Source organism: Alligator sinensis, unplaced genomic scaffold (assembly GCF_000455745.1).
Source record: "Alligator sinensis unplaced genomic scaffold, ASM45574v1 scaffold337_1, whole genome shotgun sequence".
Lineage (NCBI taxonomy): Eukaryota > Metazoa > Chordata > Crocodylia > Alligatoridae > Alligator > Alligator sinensis.
The window spans coordinates 1821093-1840178 of NW_005841927.1; the positions used below are offsets into that span (position 1 = coordinate 1821093).

At 38.9% G+C, this 19086-nt stretch overlaps 1 protein-coding gene across 3 annotated transcripts in view; it reads right to left on the reverse strand.

The window, feature by feature from the left end:
• Positions 1–740: 740 nt before the first annotated feature.
• Positions 741–19086, reverse strand: part of CLIC4 (chloride intracellular channel 4) — a 64396-nt gene continuing 46050 nt past the window's right edge. For all 3 annotated transcript variants that reach the window (XM_025198617.1, XM_025198615.1, XM_025198616.1), the window contains exons 3-6: positions 18593–18718; positions 12263–12369; positions 6340–6521; positions 741–4992 (exon numbers count right to left, since the gene is read on the reverse strand). In XM_025198617.1, the coding sequence (XP_025054402.1) occupies positions 4828–4992; positions 6340–6521; positions 12263–12369; positions 18593–18718 (580 nt within the window). In that variant the 3' untranslated portion in view covers positions 741–4827. The remainder of the gene's footprint in view (positions 4993–6339; positions 6522–12262; positions 12370–18592; positions 18719–19086) is intronic.

The window sequence follows — 19086 nt, forward strand, 5'->3', positions numbered from 1 at the left end:
TCACATTAGCCTAAGCTATTCTCTTCAAAACTTCATAGTGTTTGATGTTAAGTACTGACAGCACTACAGAGCAAAGAGCTGACATCCACCAGAAGCAAGAAGCACTTAACTCCAAGACAGTAATATTGTCAGGACAGGTTGAGGCGCAGAGGAAAGTAGCTAAAATTCCAAATAAATATGACTAAGGCCCCAAATCCTAGTTTTTATGTAAAGAACTAGCCATCAGTTAAGACTCAATACTAGATTTGATTCATTTTTCTCTTTTGTTAAAATACTCTGAAAAATGACTTTTCAATCAAATTAAGTTTCCTGGGAAATTTGAACTTTTTCTAAGAAAAAGTTGGAAGCTAGCCATTTCATTTGGTAATAGTTTGTTTTTTAATATTTTTTGAAAACCAATGCTTCTTAAGAGCAGACAAAGACATCAGTTTCTCTTTACAGAAAACTTAACAGTAACATTCTAAAAAAATGAATAGCTTTTCAAGATTCCTGTGAAAAAGCAGCACTTTCCAATCAATTCTACTCACTCTTTTAAATGGATATTATACCTACTTACTTATACCAGTAGCAAAACCAACAATTGTCTCAATCCCCCACTTCAACTGCAAAGCAGTAACAGCAGGGAGGTAGTGGGGTGAGGAGCTCTTGTCTTCAAGGGTTTCATCATAATGCTTGTGGTACAACATTATAGGATCTGTGCACACAAATATTGGCCATTAAAAGACAACAGCAAACTCCGCTTGATAGTGAAAATATAAATTTTATTTTTTTTTTTAAACAGTAGCTGCCAGCAGTATACCGGTATACCTGTAAAAGATGTTCCAGAGAGTGAAAGATAAGCTTACTACAATAATCTGTATCGACTCTTCAAGTATTTCCTCAATACAGCTCCAATTCCAGCTGTCCTGTCCCTAGAGTTTATACTCTGTCCTGCTCCACCATTCCCCGTACACAAAATGTAACAATTAGTGGCACAAAATCTTGATGGGGTTAAAATGTTTTTAATTTGAGATAAAGTCTAAATTGTGAAGATATTAATTTGACATATCTGAATAATGATCTGAACAGTATGTAAGTTGAAGCATGTAAATTGACTGTACTTAGCCAGCATTTGGTTTGCCTGGAGATAGGAATCAGAGGGTTTGGCTCAAGATATCGTTTGTTCATTTGTCTGTGTTCCTTTGATATGAAAAACTAATCTGCTACTTCAGCATAAAAAGTTGATTAAATCTCTCTTATCAAGTTCAATTGGTTTAGACATGCCCATTCCAAAAAAACATCAATTTTATGGGAAAATGCGAATGTGCAAACTACATGTCTATAGCATTCCACATGGGACACTGAGTGTCAACAAACAATAGATGCATAGAAAAGTTTTGGAGTGCATGAAATCACTCAAAGAGTTCACACGCATCTTTTTCAACATGCAGTTCTGTACTACATAGGAAGCTTTTTCAAAAAGGCTTTGTTAAATATATGTGTAGTCTACATGATATCTGTTCTTTCACCAAAGAGGGTAGGGAGAAAACAGCAGGTTTCCCATTAATAAGGGTTATGGAACATGCATAATCATGTTTTAATGGGAGTATACGATATTTTAGATTGAAAATGAAGTATTCAGCATGCCAATGCATGCAGCCAACTTACAAACTGGAATGCCTAGTCAAAAAACAGCAGTTACTCCTTAGAAGTCGTAGAAGGGGCTAGGAGCATCAGTTAAAATTAAACAGGGGGCAGAGTGGTTGCTGTTTAAAATGCACCGAATTGTAACTTTCAAAGATCAGATTTGTAAACACGTTGGCAGAAGCCAATTTACATGGCTGTGAAAGAACCTTTAAATAATACAGCGCTGATGATTGAAGCCAGATTAAAATGACCTATCCAAAAAACCCATCTAGCACAGGCAGCTAGCACTTCAATATACCACCCCTCAACACTGCACTGTTCTAACCTGAAGAGATCACGTCTGGAAGTTAAAGATGCTCCATCTCCCATTAAATTCTTGGTCTCTATGCTGAAGTCACCAACAAGCAGGCTGGTACTCGTGATGCACCATGACGTAGATATGCATCTACCAGGAAATTAGAAACGCAGCGAAGTCCTTTATTACTACTAACCTGGTCCTTGCGTGAACTGGGCCTACAAGGGAAAGGGTCCCTGATGATCAATAACTCACTTCACTGTAACAAGAAATACATTAGTGAATGCCAAAGACAGCAAGAGCTTTAAAGCTGTTTCTAAGCTTTTAGCCATAACTTTTAAAATTAATTATAGTATATTATATTGGACATCCATAGTTTGAGGATTGACCAGAAAGATTTGAGAAAAGTTATAAAGCATGGCTGGTTTATACTCTGACAAATTAGGCATGAAAACTGTACATCTGATCTTAATTATCTGAGCACAATTAAAACAGCAAATGGATTACTGCATGAAAATGTGTTTTGTGATCACGTGCATATGCTCACCCGATTATATCAACTGTGTATATAACAAGTGCTAATTAGTTAGAAAATAGGGCCCAATCTCTCAATTAAGCTTCAAACAGTTTAAGATTACCACCTTGATTTAAGGCTCTCTCTGGACTAGATCACATCCACCTAAATTGCTCCCCATTTTCCATTTTTAAGAACTATACAGTGACAAAAAGCACCCCATCAATAAGCTTCCATTCTGCTGTACATACCAGCTTGTTGTTTAAATATAAACCAACCCATATTTTAAACTGGCAAAATGAAAATCATTCCCTTCTCTGGATGTCACACTGGCAAACACTAAACCCCTAAGAGGATTATTACTGCTGAAACAAACTTTATTCATGGTGCGAACGTGCAGTTAGGATACAATAAATCTAGAAAGGCTACAATTAAATTATTTCTACCCAGGCTGCTCTGTAGTATTTCCTTTCACATGCCTGAACACTTTTGTAATATACATAATAAGGTTTAAGCATATCAACTGTCTCTGACAAGACTGGTAACAACTCTGAGCTGTTACTGTATTGAAATTCTAGTCCTAGGAAGGCAAGACAAAGGCACCACAAGCCATGTATACAAATATGGAATTTTTACTCTATCACTTCCTATTTCAAGCTAACTTTATGAGTATATAAAGTAGCAAAAGCAGGATGCTTAGAAAAGTTCGGCTGTTTGTCATCAAGCCAGTGCTTACCAAAAAGTTAGTGTATAAAAGTAGGTTTATGTGAGCATTTTTATGTTATTGCAATATGTTAAATATTTCCAAAGAAACCTAGAAGGAATAGCACTTTCCAGACTTCTAAAAATCAGTTAAATATAAAAAAAAAAGTATCATTACAAAAAAATAGGCTTATATCTCTAATGTTCTTTGGAGTAGTGTCTGTTGACCCTTTAAAAATAAGATAGTAGTTTATTACATGCATCAAAACTTTGTTTTATTTTAAGCAAGAAAACCGTTCCCCAGTTTAAAAAAATCACTTTAAAAAAATGCAGTGCTATTCCTCAGTGTTGCTGGAGAAAGACTCAATGTATAGAAGTGCAATGATTAACGTTTATACAAAATCGCAGTCCAGGTACATAGGTCAGTGACAGTAAAGGGATAAGTCTAGGTGTAAGTTGCTGGAACTTTGTGCACCATTTCTTTTAAAAACTAAAATCAATGAAGGGTTTTTTCCCCCCTTCAGAAAAAATGCATATTGTACATTAAGGCAAATATTCTTTTTTAAAGGTCACTTCAACAAGCTTCAGAAAAATTTCTAACAGAGTTCCTAGCAAGATCCCTACTTTAACCGCTGCAATGGTTCAGTCTGGCATTGCTAATCATTGCACTACTATTCATCACATACAGTAGCTATTTGTCCATTAGAACCTTAGAAGTTTACACAATTTATGAGAGCAGTTTTCCTACGTAAATATTGTCTGAAAGACTTGCACAGAACAAAAGGTTCTTAACTACTGCAAAGAAAGCCACTTGCAGTTCTTAAATGAACTGATAGCAAGTTCCTAGCTCTTTTGGTTTGCTAGTTAGAATGACATCCTGACCAACAGCTCAAAAGTAAATTTTGAGCAGCCAAATTCAGGTCATCACTGAGGAACAAGCCACTTCTAACATTCATCCGGCTTCAGAAAGCCTGTAGATAAGCATGGTCAACTGCAGCAGGAGTGAGGCTCCCCTGGATAGTATCCAGACCTGGATCCGAACTCCCCGTAAGTGCAGGGCGTTCAAATCCAGGGAGCCTGACTGGGTTCATTTACATGGTTTAATTCGACAGTTTAATTTTCCCCCCTTTTGTTGAAAAACAGTTGTCAAGTTTCTGCAAAAGGCTCTTTTGAGTAATAAGATCCCCTTGTATACAGCTGGGATAGACAAACAGGTACAGTTCAATATGCTGCAGACAAGATAAACAGTTATGAGAACTTCTGAAAAGCAGTAAATTCCAACATACATAAATATTCCTTGTACCATAAGAAAGAGCATCCTGAACCAATCAATAAACCCCAAAGTTTCTCTTCATAGGCAAGGACCAAATGTTTTCAAGTTTATCTACAATTAAATGAAATAAATGAAAGCAACAGGGCAAAAGTAATCCCTCATGTCAGAGAGTCTAGAGTTATCCCAATGCAACATTAAATAAACTGTATTAATTTTCAGACTTGCTGCTGAAGAAAAACTAGTTTCAAAACTAAAAAGTTTGCAAATTTTAGGTAATTACTGTACCTGGTCTATCCGTCATAACTTTGAATAACTGCCAATTCATGCAAAATAAATTGCTATTTTATATGAAAAGAGCAGTCTGTTAGAAGCATTGTTATGGAATATGTAAGAAATCATCTCTCTTGCAAGTGCCATTTACTTAGTGAGTCTCTTGGCTACATCACTGTAAGCTATTTCAATTTCTTTTTCTCCAGGACAGGTGTTGGTGAATTCATCCCTGCTATAGGCATTGGTCAGGTATCTCCAAATCCCCGTCATTTCCTTGGGAATATCAAAGTTGCGATATTTTTTGGCTACAACCTAGAACAAAAAAAGACAATGACTGTTTTACACCAGTTATTCTATCCCTCATTTCACACTTATGCTGTCATCACCAGTAAAAATCAATCTTACAGATGAGCTTCCTTCCATTAATGATAATCAGGGTGAGTAATGTCTGCTCCTTCGGAAGGTACCTAGCCCTAGTGACACTGTCCTCAGATAAACAGAGGGAAGCAGTGAGAATTAACTAACACTGCAAATAAGCCATTTCCACACAAAGGCATAAAAACTTAACCTGGGGCTCCATCTGCAGTATAACACTGACAAGGATAGTGAGAGAAGAGGAAATAAACTATAATAGCATAGAAAGTGCTCATTTTCGTTGATCTATCCTGACATTGTTATGTACTTCTGGTAACAGCCATGGCACTTCTCTACAGAGAGAGAGAAAAACGTCTAACATCTGCCCCATCATTCTCCCTGCACATCTTAAGATTTCCTTATTCTAAGATCAGTGTACTAAACCTTACCCTGACACAGGCTGTAATATTGAGGATGGGTTAGATATTAGGAAAAATTCTCTCACCATCTCACTAGGAGGGTAGTAAAGAATGGAAAAGGTCACCCAGAGAGGTTGTGGAATCTCCATGCTTGGAGGTTTTTAAGACCCAGCTAGACAAAGCCCTGGCTGGGATGATCTAGTTGGGGCTGGTCCTGCTTTGAGCAGGGGTTGGACTAGATGCGACCTCCTGAGGTCCCTTCCAACCCTCATTTTCTATCAGCCTGTCTTCTCCTCTCTCATCTCCTGTAACTGTAACGTCCAAAGTTTCAGACTTCTCAAAGAGCCTCACTGCATTATTACGGAAAGCTACTAATACTCTTGCTACATTTAACATCTATACACGTACATCTCCTATTTAATTGGTCCACTGAAGTAGAATGGACTGCAGGAATTGTTGTTTGTTTTTAATCTTTCAAATCTATGATTTGTGATGCAGAAAATTCTAGATTCTTTGCAAGGCTACAGTTCTCACATGTCTCTGCCCCCACAAAGATGAGGGTTTGCAAACTAGCTGGAGAATATGCAACTGCAAAGAGATTTGCAGTGCTGAAGTGCTTGAGCTGTTTTCTGCTTTTACTTCGAAGTGCTCTATTTGCCCAATCAGCTGGAGCACAGCCACAGTCCCATGAAGCTGCACTCCTTGAACTAAAAGCCACAGCAATTAGCTGAGCAGCATGTTCTTAATTAGGGGTGCCTTGTTACAATTCAAGCAGGTTGTGAACCATCCCTATACAGAAAAATCCAGGTTCTTCTGTTTATGACACACCTGGTTTCAAGAGGAACTGAACCAACTGTTTGCAGCCCAGCCCATTAAAATCACTTACCTTGACGATGTGTAGTTTAGGCAGCAGGTTGCAGTCAGCTAATGTCATCTCATTCCCATCCAAAAACTTGCGAGTAGAAACCGTGATATCTTCCATACTGTTCTCATCTATCTCATCGGGAAGAGGAGAGTTCAGGTACTCATCCAGTTTTTGCAGAGTTTTCAAGAGACCACGCTCCAAGGCTGAAGGACAGGAATATAACTTTATGTAGAAACAGAAAAAAAGTGGACAGGAAGTTGCAATACAATTTTCAGAGCTATAGATGAGGTGTTGGTATCAATACAGGAAACACAGCTGGCCCTTATTTCCTCTCCCTGATGCAGTAGAAGGCAAGAGAACTGGCTATCTATTAAGTATCAGGGAAACATGCAGAACTGCTATCATTTTAATCTCTTTTCTTAAGAGTCCATACTTTCAAAAAAATTAAGTCAAGACTGTATGTTAAGTACAAATAAATACATATAAAAAAACCAAACTCCAACAGAAAGCCAGATATTTTTACTTCCTCATTCATAACAGCACATCAGATACATTTTATGATACTTGCTTAATCCAGAGGTAGCCTTCTGTACCACTAAGGTTGCTTAAACAAATTTGCATTGCTGTTGTAGTTGTAGCTGAGCCAATATCTTGTAATGTGCCGAAAGTCATGGGCTTAACACAGGTAATGATTTTGCTCCCTCTGTAACTTCCTCTTCCTTCACAGATGACAAAACGGCCCCTCTTCCCTTTCAAACATTTTTTCGCTGACAAAATAGATTTAACTACAGACTATGTAAAGAGCACTGCTATAATTGTTTTGAACAACTTCTCTTTGCTCCACAGGTTTAACAGCTCTTTTCCCATTTTAAATGACCCCATTCATTAACATAATGAGGTTAAATGAAAGCTACTGTTCTGACTGGCATTTATCTTAGGCTGTATCCTAGACAGGAGTTAAGGGCAGCACCACTTCAACACTATTTCAATTTCTTGTGTCATTTGTGGCAAAGATACTCTTAAAGCAGAATTTATGAAAGTTGATATGAAAACCATATTGAAGTCTGTGCTAGCCACCATAAAATGGAATAAATTACAATTCAAATAAATCTAATCTTAGAATCTGTCTATATGGAAACAGGAAATAAAGTCAGTAAAAATGAACTGATATTGTTAAATTAGATTAAAATAAGATTCCCAAGTCTGCAGAAATTCTTTTATTTAAAAAGTCATGCGTCTAATTATTTCAATTCTTCATATAGATAAGTTAAATGAAAAGTAACTGCAACTGACTGTATCATTCTTCCTCAGGTCAGGGAAGCTGTTTTGTACCTAAAACTCATCTAAGCTTCTCCCCCAACAATCAAGTTTATCCAATAAATGGTATTATGAATACATCTAGTTTCTCAAATATTCCCTGAACCATCACAGCGGCAAGTCCTAATTTTTCAAGATACATGCATCAAAGGCAGCAGTAGAGGGCAGTATAGCCCACAAAACTAATCCAAAACACTAGGCCTTATGGAAAGCTTGCTTCTGCCAAAAACTGAAACATAGCAGGCAAATATTGGATTGTGCATTTCTTAAGCTTTCCTCCCAACATATGCAGGACAAGACAACATTCCTACTTTATTTGACTTGAATGCTAAGGAAGTTCACATACAAAATTTGAGAAACCCAGAGCTACTGCTAGTTTAATGCAGTTAAATACAATGTAAATTCTCTAAAGGAGTGGTTTTCAACCTGTGGTTGACAGACCCCTGGGGATCCCGCAGACTGTGTCTACAGGGTCCATAAAAGATGATTATGATCAATCACAAGTACGTGAATACCCACACATACAATTCAAAGGGGTCTGCATCTCCATTAGAAATTTTTTAGGGGTCCGCAAATAAAAAAAGGTTGAAAACCACTGCTCTAGAATAAGCCAGTGCAGGTTACAGTAATTACTAAAAATCTTCTCCACCCGCCTGGTAAAGCTTCTATATTCTGTATAAAAATGTTAGCCCTTGATAAAAGTTAAAATTGGTGAGGTGTACAGTCCCTTGGCAGGCACTATTTTTAAGGACAGCCTGACAGAAGAAGAACTGCTGTCTTACAACATACAAATAGTTTAATATGGAGCTGTAAAGAGGAGAGGGAAGAGGAAGAAAACAATGGCTAAAATAACACCCCTCTCTGCAGGCATTTGAGGGCTGTTAGGCAGTGATGGCATAACTGGACCTCTGGGTTCTCAAGCCTTCTAAGGACTACACCAGTTTATTGAGAGATCTGGACATACAAATAGTGAGTAAGCCTTGCAGAGAAATTTGACTGACACGCAGACCTCTTCCAGGGATATCTGAAGACATTAGCCCTGCCAAATTTACCATCTGGCGATCGTATGATTTTTGAAGATAAGTTTTTTTTTCAAAAAGTCTACGTGTAAATGTTCCTTCCCCTCTTAAAAACGTGTTCCCTTTGTTAAAAACACAATACTTAAAGCAAGCTGTTTGATCATAGACCCCTGAAGGATTCTCAAGTCCAGAATCTATTATAAAAGTGGGAAAACTGTAGGTAAGTAAATGGTCAAGACTTGGCATTAAGACACCAGGAAAAGGAAAGAGGTGCAGCTAGATCCAACTATGACATTTTAAAATTGTGCCACAATAAAGAAGTCATCTCACTTGTTATCAGTGGCTCCCTAGTCTGTGGGGAAAAAGTTGTAAAAATCTTATTCTTAAGTGCTCTGCAAAAAGTTCAGATCAGTTATTGTCATTTGTATTGTAAAAACTGCTAGTATTAGAGACTCTTGAGACGTATACTTGGGATGGGAATAAAGTAATAAAACCAAAAATCTAACGTGAACGCTGAAGAACAACAAATGCATTTCAGATGAAAGCAACTGAAATGGAAACAGCACTGTACAATCAGGATTCACTTTACAAGTATTGAAATCCTTTTGGTTGACCACTGACCTTGAATTAAGTTACTTTAAAGTAAGTTAAAGCGGTCCATAAACCTACAGCAAAAATTCATCAAGGGATTGCTACAAAGTGGAGCAGAACTGTCCTGAACATTTTCTTGAACAGAGCTACTATAATAGGTCCCCCAAGGCAGACAGTTGCTTGGCAACTGGGAATTCTTATTTACCAATAAGTAATTTAATCTAAAAGGTCTACACATTATGAATTCAACAATCCATTGTGCCTTTAGTCTAGATTGGTTATGTCATTTTGAGGTCAGAGATTAGAGAGTTATCCATGGCAGTGTCAATGCAAGAGAAAAGGGTATAAGAGGTTTTTAGTAAAAGTTATGTTTAAACAGCAGTACATTTTTCATCTAAATTAAAGCAGTCAGATTATCAGTTAATTTAGATGGATTTCTGTTTTTCAGACCACAAGCTAAAATGCACTTCAAAATCTAATCAAGGTCTCATAGATTAATAATCATACCCATCATCAAAATTGCTCTTTAGCAGCTTCATTTCAATATAGATTTGCTGTACCCACTGAACACAAATGCTATCTGGGTGACCCCTCCCAAAAGGCAGAGCCAGCCTTTGACTATATATTACGTAGTGTGTCATTATGCAATACACTGGAAAGTAAATCCTAAAAAGCAAGCTCAATTTTTACCAGTAAAAACTATCCTGATAATTAAAGACATATCACTAAAAAAGCTAGATGCAGTAAAGTGTACATGTATATCAATCAGAAAAAAATAACTGTAAATGACTATTGCATATCTGCTTGTTAATGTAATAGCATATAAAGCATTAGAGTGTGAGCAAGTATTTAGCTAGCCTAAAGCCTTGCTCATTTGAAACTGGTATTTGCATTTTTATTCTTTTTACTTGTCCTTTACGGCTAGAGGGCACGTCTGCAGTCTTTGCCAAAAGAAAGATGTTAAACTTTGCTTCAACTGCAGAGAATGCAAGCTAGTTTTACAAGTCTTGAGCTGGAAGTAGTTACCTGTAGATTTTAAAGGACATGCTTGATCTTTGTAAGGCAAGGTACCAATATAGATGGCAGATGCCTGTATTTGCCAGGCAGTAGATTACATTAGACCTAGTTCCAGGGAAAATGCTTCTCAGAGAAACAAAAGGCTGAGACAAGTAGCAGCAAAATCTGTATCTATATAAACCAAACAGACAAGGGCTGTCTACTTACAAATGTCTGAAAAATAGTGTAAAAAAAAAAGTTAATTCAAATCCTTCGCATAAGGAACAGTCTATTCCTCTAAGTCTTAAAGTGCTACCTGGTTTCCAGATGCACAAGTTAGAACTAGAAGCGTGCCAAAGTGGTGGGTGGGGAAAGGATGGCAGGCAAATTCAGAGTCTGAGACGACTCAGACACTTGGAGACTGCACAAAGCTCAAAGTCACTGGTCATTCACAGGACTAATTTAACTCACAGGACGAGCATAGTTCCCCAGAAAGTTAAATTAAAATCGAGTTTTTATACAGAAGTACTTAGCAGCACTTTCACAGCAAATCACTTTGCATCTGCATTCCTCGATAGGAGTTAGTAATGCTGTTCAGGTCAGTTTTTCATGATTTTTTAAGCGCACACTATACTGTTTTTATTTATTTATTTTTTAAATCTGTCCTCAGATGCACATACCTTACACTGAGTTTTCAGAAGTGCTGAGAATTAACAACTCTGGACAAAGTCAGATACAATTACTCTGCACCTCCAAAAATGTAGAGGATCAACTCCCAAAGAAGAAAGCCAGAAGTAGATGGTCAGGGGGGCACTTCATCTAAGTGTGCAGAACATATCAGCATAAGCATGTCTACAAAGGAAGGACTTTCTCAGACATCTTAAAGAAGGAGGGGACCAGCTTACCAAAACTCTAACTTACTCCAGAAAATGAAAACGCGGTATTGTACGTGAGCCAATTCACAGCATGTCACAGGACACAGCTAGACCATAAACTGATTTTACCTAACCAGGGTACCCTCAGATACGCTACACTGCTTTCTGTGGGAGCTACCTCCTGAACTGGGAGCAGCACAGCTGTGCCTGCATGGGGCCAAGGATGAGTTAAAAAAGATGATCACTGGTATCGATTACCTGTCCAAAGTCCCAAACACACCACATCGCTGCAATGTTTGCAGAACTGGAAGCAAGCTACATGGAGCACTGCAGGGTCTGAGGGCTCTGCTACCACACATGACAAGCCTGCAGCCTAGACTTGACCTCAGTGAGGCCATGTGGGCAAGGGGAAGACCGGGGGCCACATACCTTTAACAACCCCAAGATGGGCATTTACAACACTTCACTGGACAGCCCGCCTGCTCTGGCTTTCTCAAGGCTGACTGAGAAGTACTGGGTGGGAATTCACTGACCCAAAACACAAAAAGCTCTCTGATGTCTGGAAGGGAAATTTTATTAAAACCATTTAAGTCACAGCCTGCTGTTACAAACTCCCTTCTGTTTTACAACCCTTAACGCACCTATAATTAGTAACCCAGGGCCATTAATAATATCAACTGTAACACATGAAGGACATGTAGCAAACTCCCATTCAGCAGAGCTATGAAATTGGTCCAAAGCACAGTTGATATTGCCTGCTCCCAAGAAGGAAAAGGAAGCAAGTCAAAGAAGTACCATCCTCTCTTGCATGCCCAGCTTTAATAGCTGCATTGTCAGCACTTTTGTCTGCCTAAAACAGTGCCTCTGTATAGCTTTAATATGCCTGCCTTATGTGATCTGGGCATCTCCTGCCTTCATAAAGCAAAATCCGATCAAGATTAAGGAAGTCACTTGTAGGCATCAGTGATGTTGCCTGTACACAAAAACTGTAGCATACCTGGTTTTGCCTTGTAGAAACAATTACTCTGCAAATAAATTGAACACACACAGTAAAATTAGGAGTGAACAAGCGAAAACTGCTATTGCTGTACCCAACATTCAATGAAATATCAAAATACTAGAGATTACAGGACCAAAGTATCCTACCTTCATTAGTTTCTGGTCTGGAATTCTTGATAAACGCAGAAAATTTGGCAAAGATGTCCATTCCTGCAGTGTTCGATTCTGGGTGTTTTGGTGAAAGCTTTAAGTACCTAATCAGAAAACAGTCTGGTTTATGGACAAGTTTTATCATGATAAGCCTACAGCAACACTCAAATGCAACTGGCAGTCCACTCATCATCATTAATGCCACAAAACAAGAAGTCATATAAATCCTACACAAGCTATCTGTCCTAGTTGCATATTATAATCATGCATTTTTCATTAGCAATCAATTCTGAAAGCAGTCAGAAGTCACTAGGTACACTGTTTGGCTCTGAGTGACAGATGTCAAGTAGCTTAGGCCCAAAAGTTTAGGTTTCCAAAACCCTCCTTAAAACCTGGGTTTCTTGAAACACACCAATTCAAACTAGCGGTTCTCAGCCATGTTAGATTCAAGACAGTCCTCAGAAACTGTGAGCCCTTAAGCTTTCACTCATTTCTTGAGCAAGGAAACATGAGAGCAATTCTTGTTGCAAAGAACACGGCAAGCCCATGGTGTGGCAGAAAGTTTGACATTCTGGATTTCTTTTTGAAGTCTCTGGGTTGATCTTATGAATCCTGTGGCACACTAGTTGAGAATCACCAATTTAAACACCGATGACACTGCAGACCACAAGAGCCAGAAAATAAGAAAGGCCAAAAGTGAAATGGACTTGTTTTGTACTCGTGGTACAGCTTAATGATCTGTGTAGACTGAATGGTATCAGGATTGAAGCAATGTATTTTTTTTTTTAAATCACTTCCAACAACCTAAGAAGATACCAGAAATATGTGCAAGGAATTTAAAAACAAAATTACGGTTAACATAAGTGTGCCTAAAATGTCCTTTAGCTTATTCTCAATGCGTCTGAGCTATATACAACATGAGCCAGGATCTCTGGAATTCTGTAGCACTTCGGTGCTTATTGCTGCGATAAGAATTACCAGAGGACCGCCAAATCCTGCTCAAGGACATGAAATAAAAAACACTTAACAGCACAATATGGGTATTCAGTTACACTGGGATTTAAGGGCACAGCTAGAAGTTCTGGATTGGCTATGCATTGTAGTTACATACTCAATGGATTCAGTATTTTATTTACAAGTTCTTGAAGATTAGGAGACTGAAATTTCAAGTTAAACTTTACAAATAAGTTAATTTGCAGCAAAAGAAAACAAAAGAAAAACACCCTCTAATGATATTTCCATAACCTACTGATCTTTTTGTGAAGCAAGAATGTTTTTAAAAGCTTATCACTACGTAAGCTGGATTAATGGATCAAATATAATTGGTATGTCTATAGCTCAACTAAGAGCAGTGCATATTCTTGTCTAGTCAGCGACACGCAAACGTGTGCTTGTTTCTAGGGTAGACCAGTTAGTTGCCCCAATTTTGCTAGAGTATTTTTAACAGTAAATCTGATGCCTGCAGGTAGAAGTTCATATTTTACATAAAACTGTCTCCACAAACTGGGCTGTGTTCCTTCCTGTGCTCCCTTTACTTATGTGCACCTTCAGCAGTTATACAACTATAACTATAAAATTCAGGAGAAGTCAGCACAATACTATGCACCTTATGCCACCACTTCCATTCTCTCTCTAGGTATAGAGATGCCCACAATTTCAGACAGAGCCCTTGCTATAGAATATTCTGTTGAGTACAGCGAGATATACTTAAGGCAATAAAATAAATTAAATTAAATTTCATAGGTTAACAAAAGAAAGAGATATCCACAAGCAAAAGAAAAACAACGATCACTGCAGTTATCTGAAATTTTTCCCCAAAAAACAAGCAGCAGCAGACCACTTAAGTCAGGAATATTATGGTCTTCTTTCAGATGGTACTAGTTTAAATCTTGTGTATTCCAGAAAGGAATGAAGTTAAGACAGTGTCAGGAGCACACCAATCTCTGGTTGAGAAAATTAAAAAAAAATTGAAAATCAAGACTGAATTAGATGTTTGAACACTTCAGTTTTCATCCTTAGGAAGTCCTTACTTCCTATATGCTGACTAGATTGAAGGATTGTGCTTTCAATTTCCACCCCAGCCCCCAAAACAAATCACATAAAAAACAAAAACAAAAACCCCACAGATGTATTCATATTCTATATAAAACTTTTCTGCTACCTGCTAGACTACACGAACATTAAAAATGCTTCAGATTTTCCATGTCTGTCCCTTCACAGTATGCAACTTTAATTGACTGAGCCTCAATTTAATTGCCAGAAGCTCAGCCCAGATCATGTGTCACATACCTCAAAGCTTGAAGGTGTCACGGCAGAGTTTTTGATTTAACCCCCTACAAACAAATGACTCGCTTCTAGAAATGTAATCTGGATTTTGAACAACTCAGCTGGCAGGCCATGGTTTGACAGACATCTTTAACTAGCTGATCTTCTGTAATATTCCATGTAACAGCTTGAAATGTGAACGTTAAGTAAATAAAGCTCTTATAGTATTACAGAGACAAGGCTCAAGGAAGGTTTACAATGAAATCCAACCATTTATTTTAAATAACAGTCTTGCTTTCCAATCAATAAGAGGGCTTTACTTGCCTAGAGTAACTGATAACTGATCAATTTTGTTGGGCCTTTGTGTTCAGATGGCCTAAGACAAGGGCTCTTTTCTATTCAAAGAACAGTTTAAGGTAGACTAACATATTTGAAGTAATAGCTTTCAGATTAAAGAAATATTTTTCGTAGCCTTAACTTTCTGACTTTTGCTTACATAAAATAAAATAACTCTTATACTCCTACACTATCAAAGCATTTTCCACCCTGAAGAATATTTAAAAAATCATTAGTTCAAACAATCTTTAAAGGCTTGTTTCGGAAGGAGAGAAAAGCAGTGAGACTAGATCTCCTGGACAATAGAGTATGCATCTGTCTTAATACATTTTCTATTTGTCCAGTTCGGTGTAATCCTACTTCTAAACCTCAAACTACTCCATTGACGAAAGAAAAATATTATCATTTCTCCTCATGCTTTCTGGAGTGAGCCTATAAATCAAGCATATTGTGCTTGTAACAGCATAGGGAGAGTACAGGAGAAAGCTGCCTTTTTATCACTGCAATGCAGTGCTCAATGAGTGGAGAATTGGGCTCCGCACACAATAGAGTGTAACTGTAGTCAAGCATGTGCTATTTGCTTTGCTCTATTTCTCTTGCTTGTTCAAAGGAAAGATTAAAAAAACCCCACAAACATGTAACAAAGCTACTTGTCCTAGAAGGTAAATGGTCATCGATCCGAAGTCCACTAACAAAGGAAGAAAAAATGGTAATATCTAGAAACACTTCCTCATAAGAGAAATAGCTCAGCTAGCCAGAGACTAAGCATGTCTGAGCACTGACAGCCTGCCAGAGAGAGGAGAAAGTCAGGAGCTTGTAGGATACCTGACACCATTTTCTGCTCTTGCACTAGATGATCTCAAATTCAGGCAGTTTGTGTGTCTTTCTACAATCTCCATAGTTTCAAGGCTCAATCACAGCCTCAGAGACAGTACATCTGCAACAGGGGCATATTATTGGGCATGCGTGAACACATGATATTTTGCAGCAGCCAGCTACTGCCAACTTCCACATGTCATTGATTCTTAATGTATGCAACGATTTCCCCTCTCCCACTGTTCCATTATTTATTTATTCATTCATTTTTACATGCAGGAAAATAAGGAAGCATAATGGCTTCATAATACAAAATGTATAAGCCACCAATGCTTCAAGTGAGGTCAATACATTGTTTTAACCCACATCAGCTTACTTTTAGAATTGCTGCAAACACAAATCTTGGGATGAACACTAGCAGATCAGCTTAAAATTACTTCACTGATATATAGACCCACTTTCATTCCCCAGACAGTTTAACTCCTATTGGCATATAGCTTGGGCACATTGACCCCAAATCACCAAAACTGAAAGTTCTATAGCCACAAATACATAATTATAAATAATGGTATCAGTTATAAATAATCTCTAATCTGTTTTTACATACATTCTTCCTAACTGAATGGATTTCATAAAAATATATATATTTTTTGCCTAAAATATTTAAGACTTCAGTTCATGTTGCCAAGACTTGAATACCAGTAAACTGGCATGGAGAAAAAAACCCTTATTAGTACACAATACTGTCCTGCTGCTGGTCCTGGGTAGGTCCGTAAACTGCATCTGACTGAGGGCCTGGTGGCAACGTGGTGAGACTACTGGTGGTAGGGTAGCTTCTATAAAATGCCACGATGTTGCAACTTTCAGAGTAAGGCGAGTATAGGGCACTAGCCCTCACTGCCTTGTGGGTAGTCCTTGGTTGAAGTAAGGCTAAGGTACACCACCCCAAGCGAAATGCATTCTTGCCGAGGCATTGGGCAATCAGCAGCAGCTCCAATCTGTTGCTCTCTGGCAGTGGTTACAACCATCGAGGCACTGAATGCCTGGACTCTGTCTCGGTGGTCAGAAGGGGGGATGGCGTGTCTAGGGCAGCCTCTCCTCCTCCATACTCTTGCCTAGGCACATGTGTTGAAGGTCTTGGTATGATGTTTGCAGGACTCCGTAAGGGGAATAAGGAACCAGAGGAAGCTACTAAGGCATCCAAGCAGCCCTAATTCAGGGATGGCCTGCTTGCCTTTCTTGAGGAAGACCCTAGAAAACAACCCAATCTATCCTGCCCAAACTGAAATAAAATGACTTGCATGCTAGACATTGAGACAGCATATGGATCTATGAAACTTGTAAGAAGCTGTGTCACTCTCAAATTGGGCTTGTTAGCCACAAGCAAAGTCAGGCATCTGACTGGACCTCTTAACAGATGCACAGTATTCCAGAAGATCAGCGGTTGGCTATATACTACTGTAGGAGGCTTACTTTAGCTTTCTAGTTCCTATTTGAGAGTAACTCAAATCCAAGATGAGATTCATAGATTCATAGATGCTAGGGTCAGAAGGGACCTCAGCAGATCAAGTCCAACCCCCTGCCTAGGCAGGAAAGAGCGCTGGGGTCAGATGACACCAGCCAGATGACTATCCAGTGCCCCACCTCCCTTGGAAGCCCATCCCAAATTTTGGCCACCCTTACCATGAAGAAGTTTTTCCTGATATCTAGCCTAAATCTGCTGTCAGTTTCTGACCATTGTTCCTTGTTACCCCAAGAGGTGCCCTGGTAAACAGAGCATCTCTGATCCCTTGCTGCGTTCCCCTAATGAATTTGTAGATGGCCACAAGATCACCTCTCAGCCTTCTCTTGCAGGGACCTAAACCACTTCAGCCTCTCAGTCTTTCCTCATAGGGCTTGTCCTGTGCCCCTAACCATACGAGTGGCCCTCCTCTGGACCCTCTCGAGTTCATCAACATCCTTCTTGAAGTACGGTGCCCAAAACTGGACACGGTACTCCAACTGCGGTCTGACCAATGCCACATAACAGGGGAAATATCACCTCTTTTGTTCTATTTGTCATGCATCTGCTGATGCATGCTAAAGTGCAGTTAGCTTTGCTGATGATTTCATCACACTGACGACTCATGTTCATCTTGGAGTCCACTATGACTCCAAGATCCCTTTCCGCTTCTGTGCTGCTGAGAGGATCATTTCCTAGCTAGTAGGTGCACTGGATATTTTTGCGCCCTAGGTGCAGCACTCTGCACTTGTCCTTGCTGTACTGCATCCTACTGTGTATTGCCCACTTTTCTAAACTGTCCAGGTCTCCCTGCAACTGTTCCCTACCCTCCAGAGTGTGCACTTCACCCCACAATTTAATATCGTCCACAAACTTGGACAGAGTACACTTCACACCCACATCCAAGTCACTGATGAAGATACTGAAGAGTACAGGTCCAAGGACCGAAGCCCACTACCCACATCCTTCCAGGTCGATACCGACCTGTCTGCTACCACTCTCTGGGTGCGACCACTAAGCCAATTTGCCACCCACCGGACCGTGTAAACATCTATGTTTACAGCCTCTTAATTTATTCATGAGACTGGGATAAGATATTGCATTGAAGGCCTTGTCAAAATCCAAGAAAACAACATTCACCTCTACTCCTGCGTCTAAGCATTTTGTGACCCCGTTATAAAACAAAACCAGATCGGTCAGGCATCATCTACCTGCTACGAATCCATAGTGGTTGCCCTGCTGCATTATTTTTCCTGCTGGACTCCCACAAATATGATCGTTCATAATTTTTTCAAAGAACTTTCCAAGGATGAAGAGGAGACTGTTGGAGGTTAGATATTCTGAAAGACCTTAGTTACTACATAACCAAGTTTGCAAATGCAAATATATTCTTGCCTGAAAGGACTTACTTGGGTGGACTCAAGACTTCTTCAAGGAACTCTTCAATCTTGTTCACATCTGTTTTCACTTCACCATTGTAAGTAATAAAGGGTGGATGCGTCCCTGGAGCCAAGTTCTGAAGATCTGCTGGTTTCCTAAAGTGCAATACAAAAACATGGTACACAACACTGTAAAAGACGCAGGTCGGCACAGGCATCACTTTGATCAGAGAGGTGCTGCTCTCTGCATACCACTTTTGCCCCTCCAGAGTTAAATCAGGCACCTACAGTGCAACAGTGAATCAAGAAAGCATCTCTGTAGGAGAAAAAGTTCAATTACTTGCAATTTTTTTTTAAAAGGGAAGAGTTGCTAGGTTTTTTTAGAAGTGTATTAAATCAGATCTTTTAAAAAGTTATTCAAAATTTGGGTTTAAATCTTAATTAGAACTCTGGTTTGGGAATACTATCACATAGTTAACTTGAGAGCTTTAAGACAGTAATTTCCTTCCTCCCTTCCATTTCGG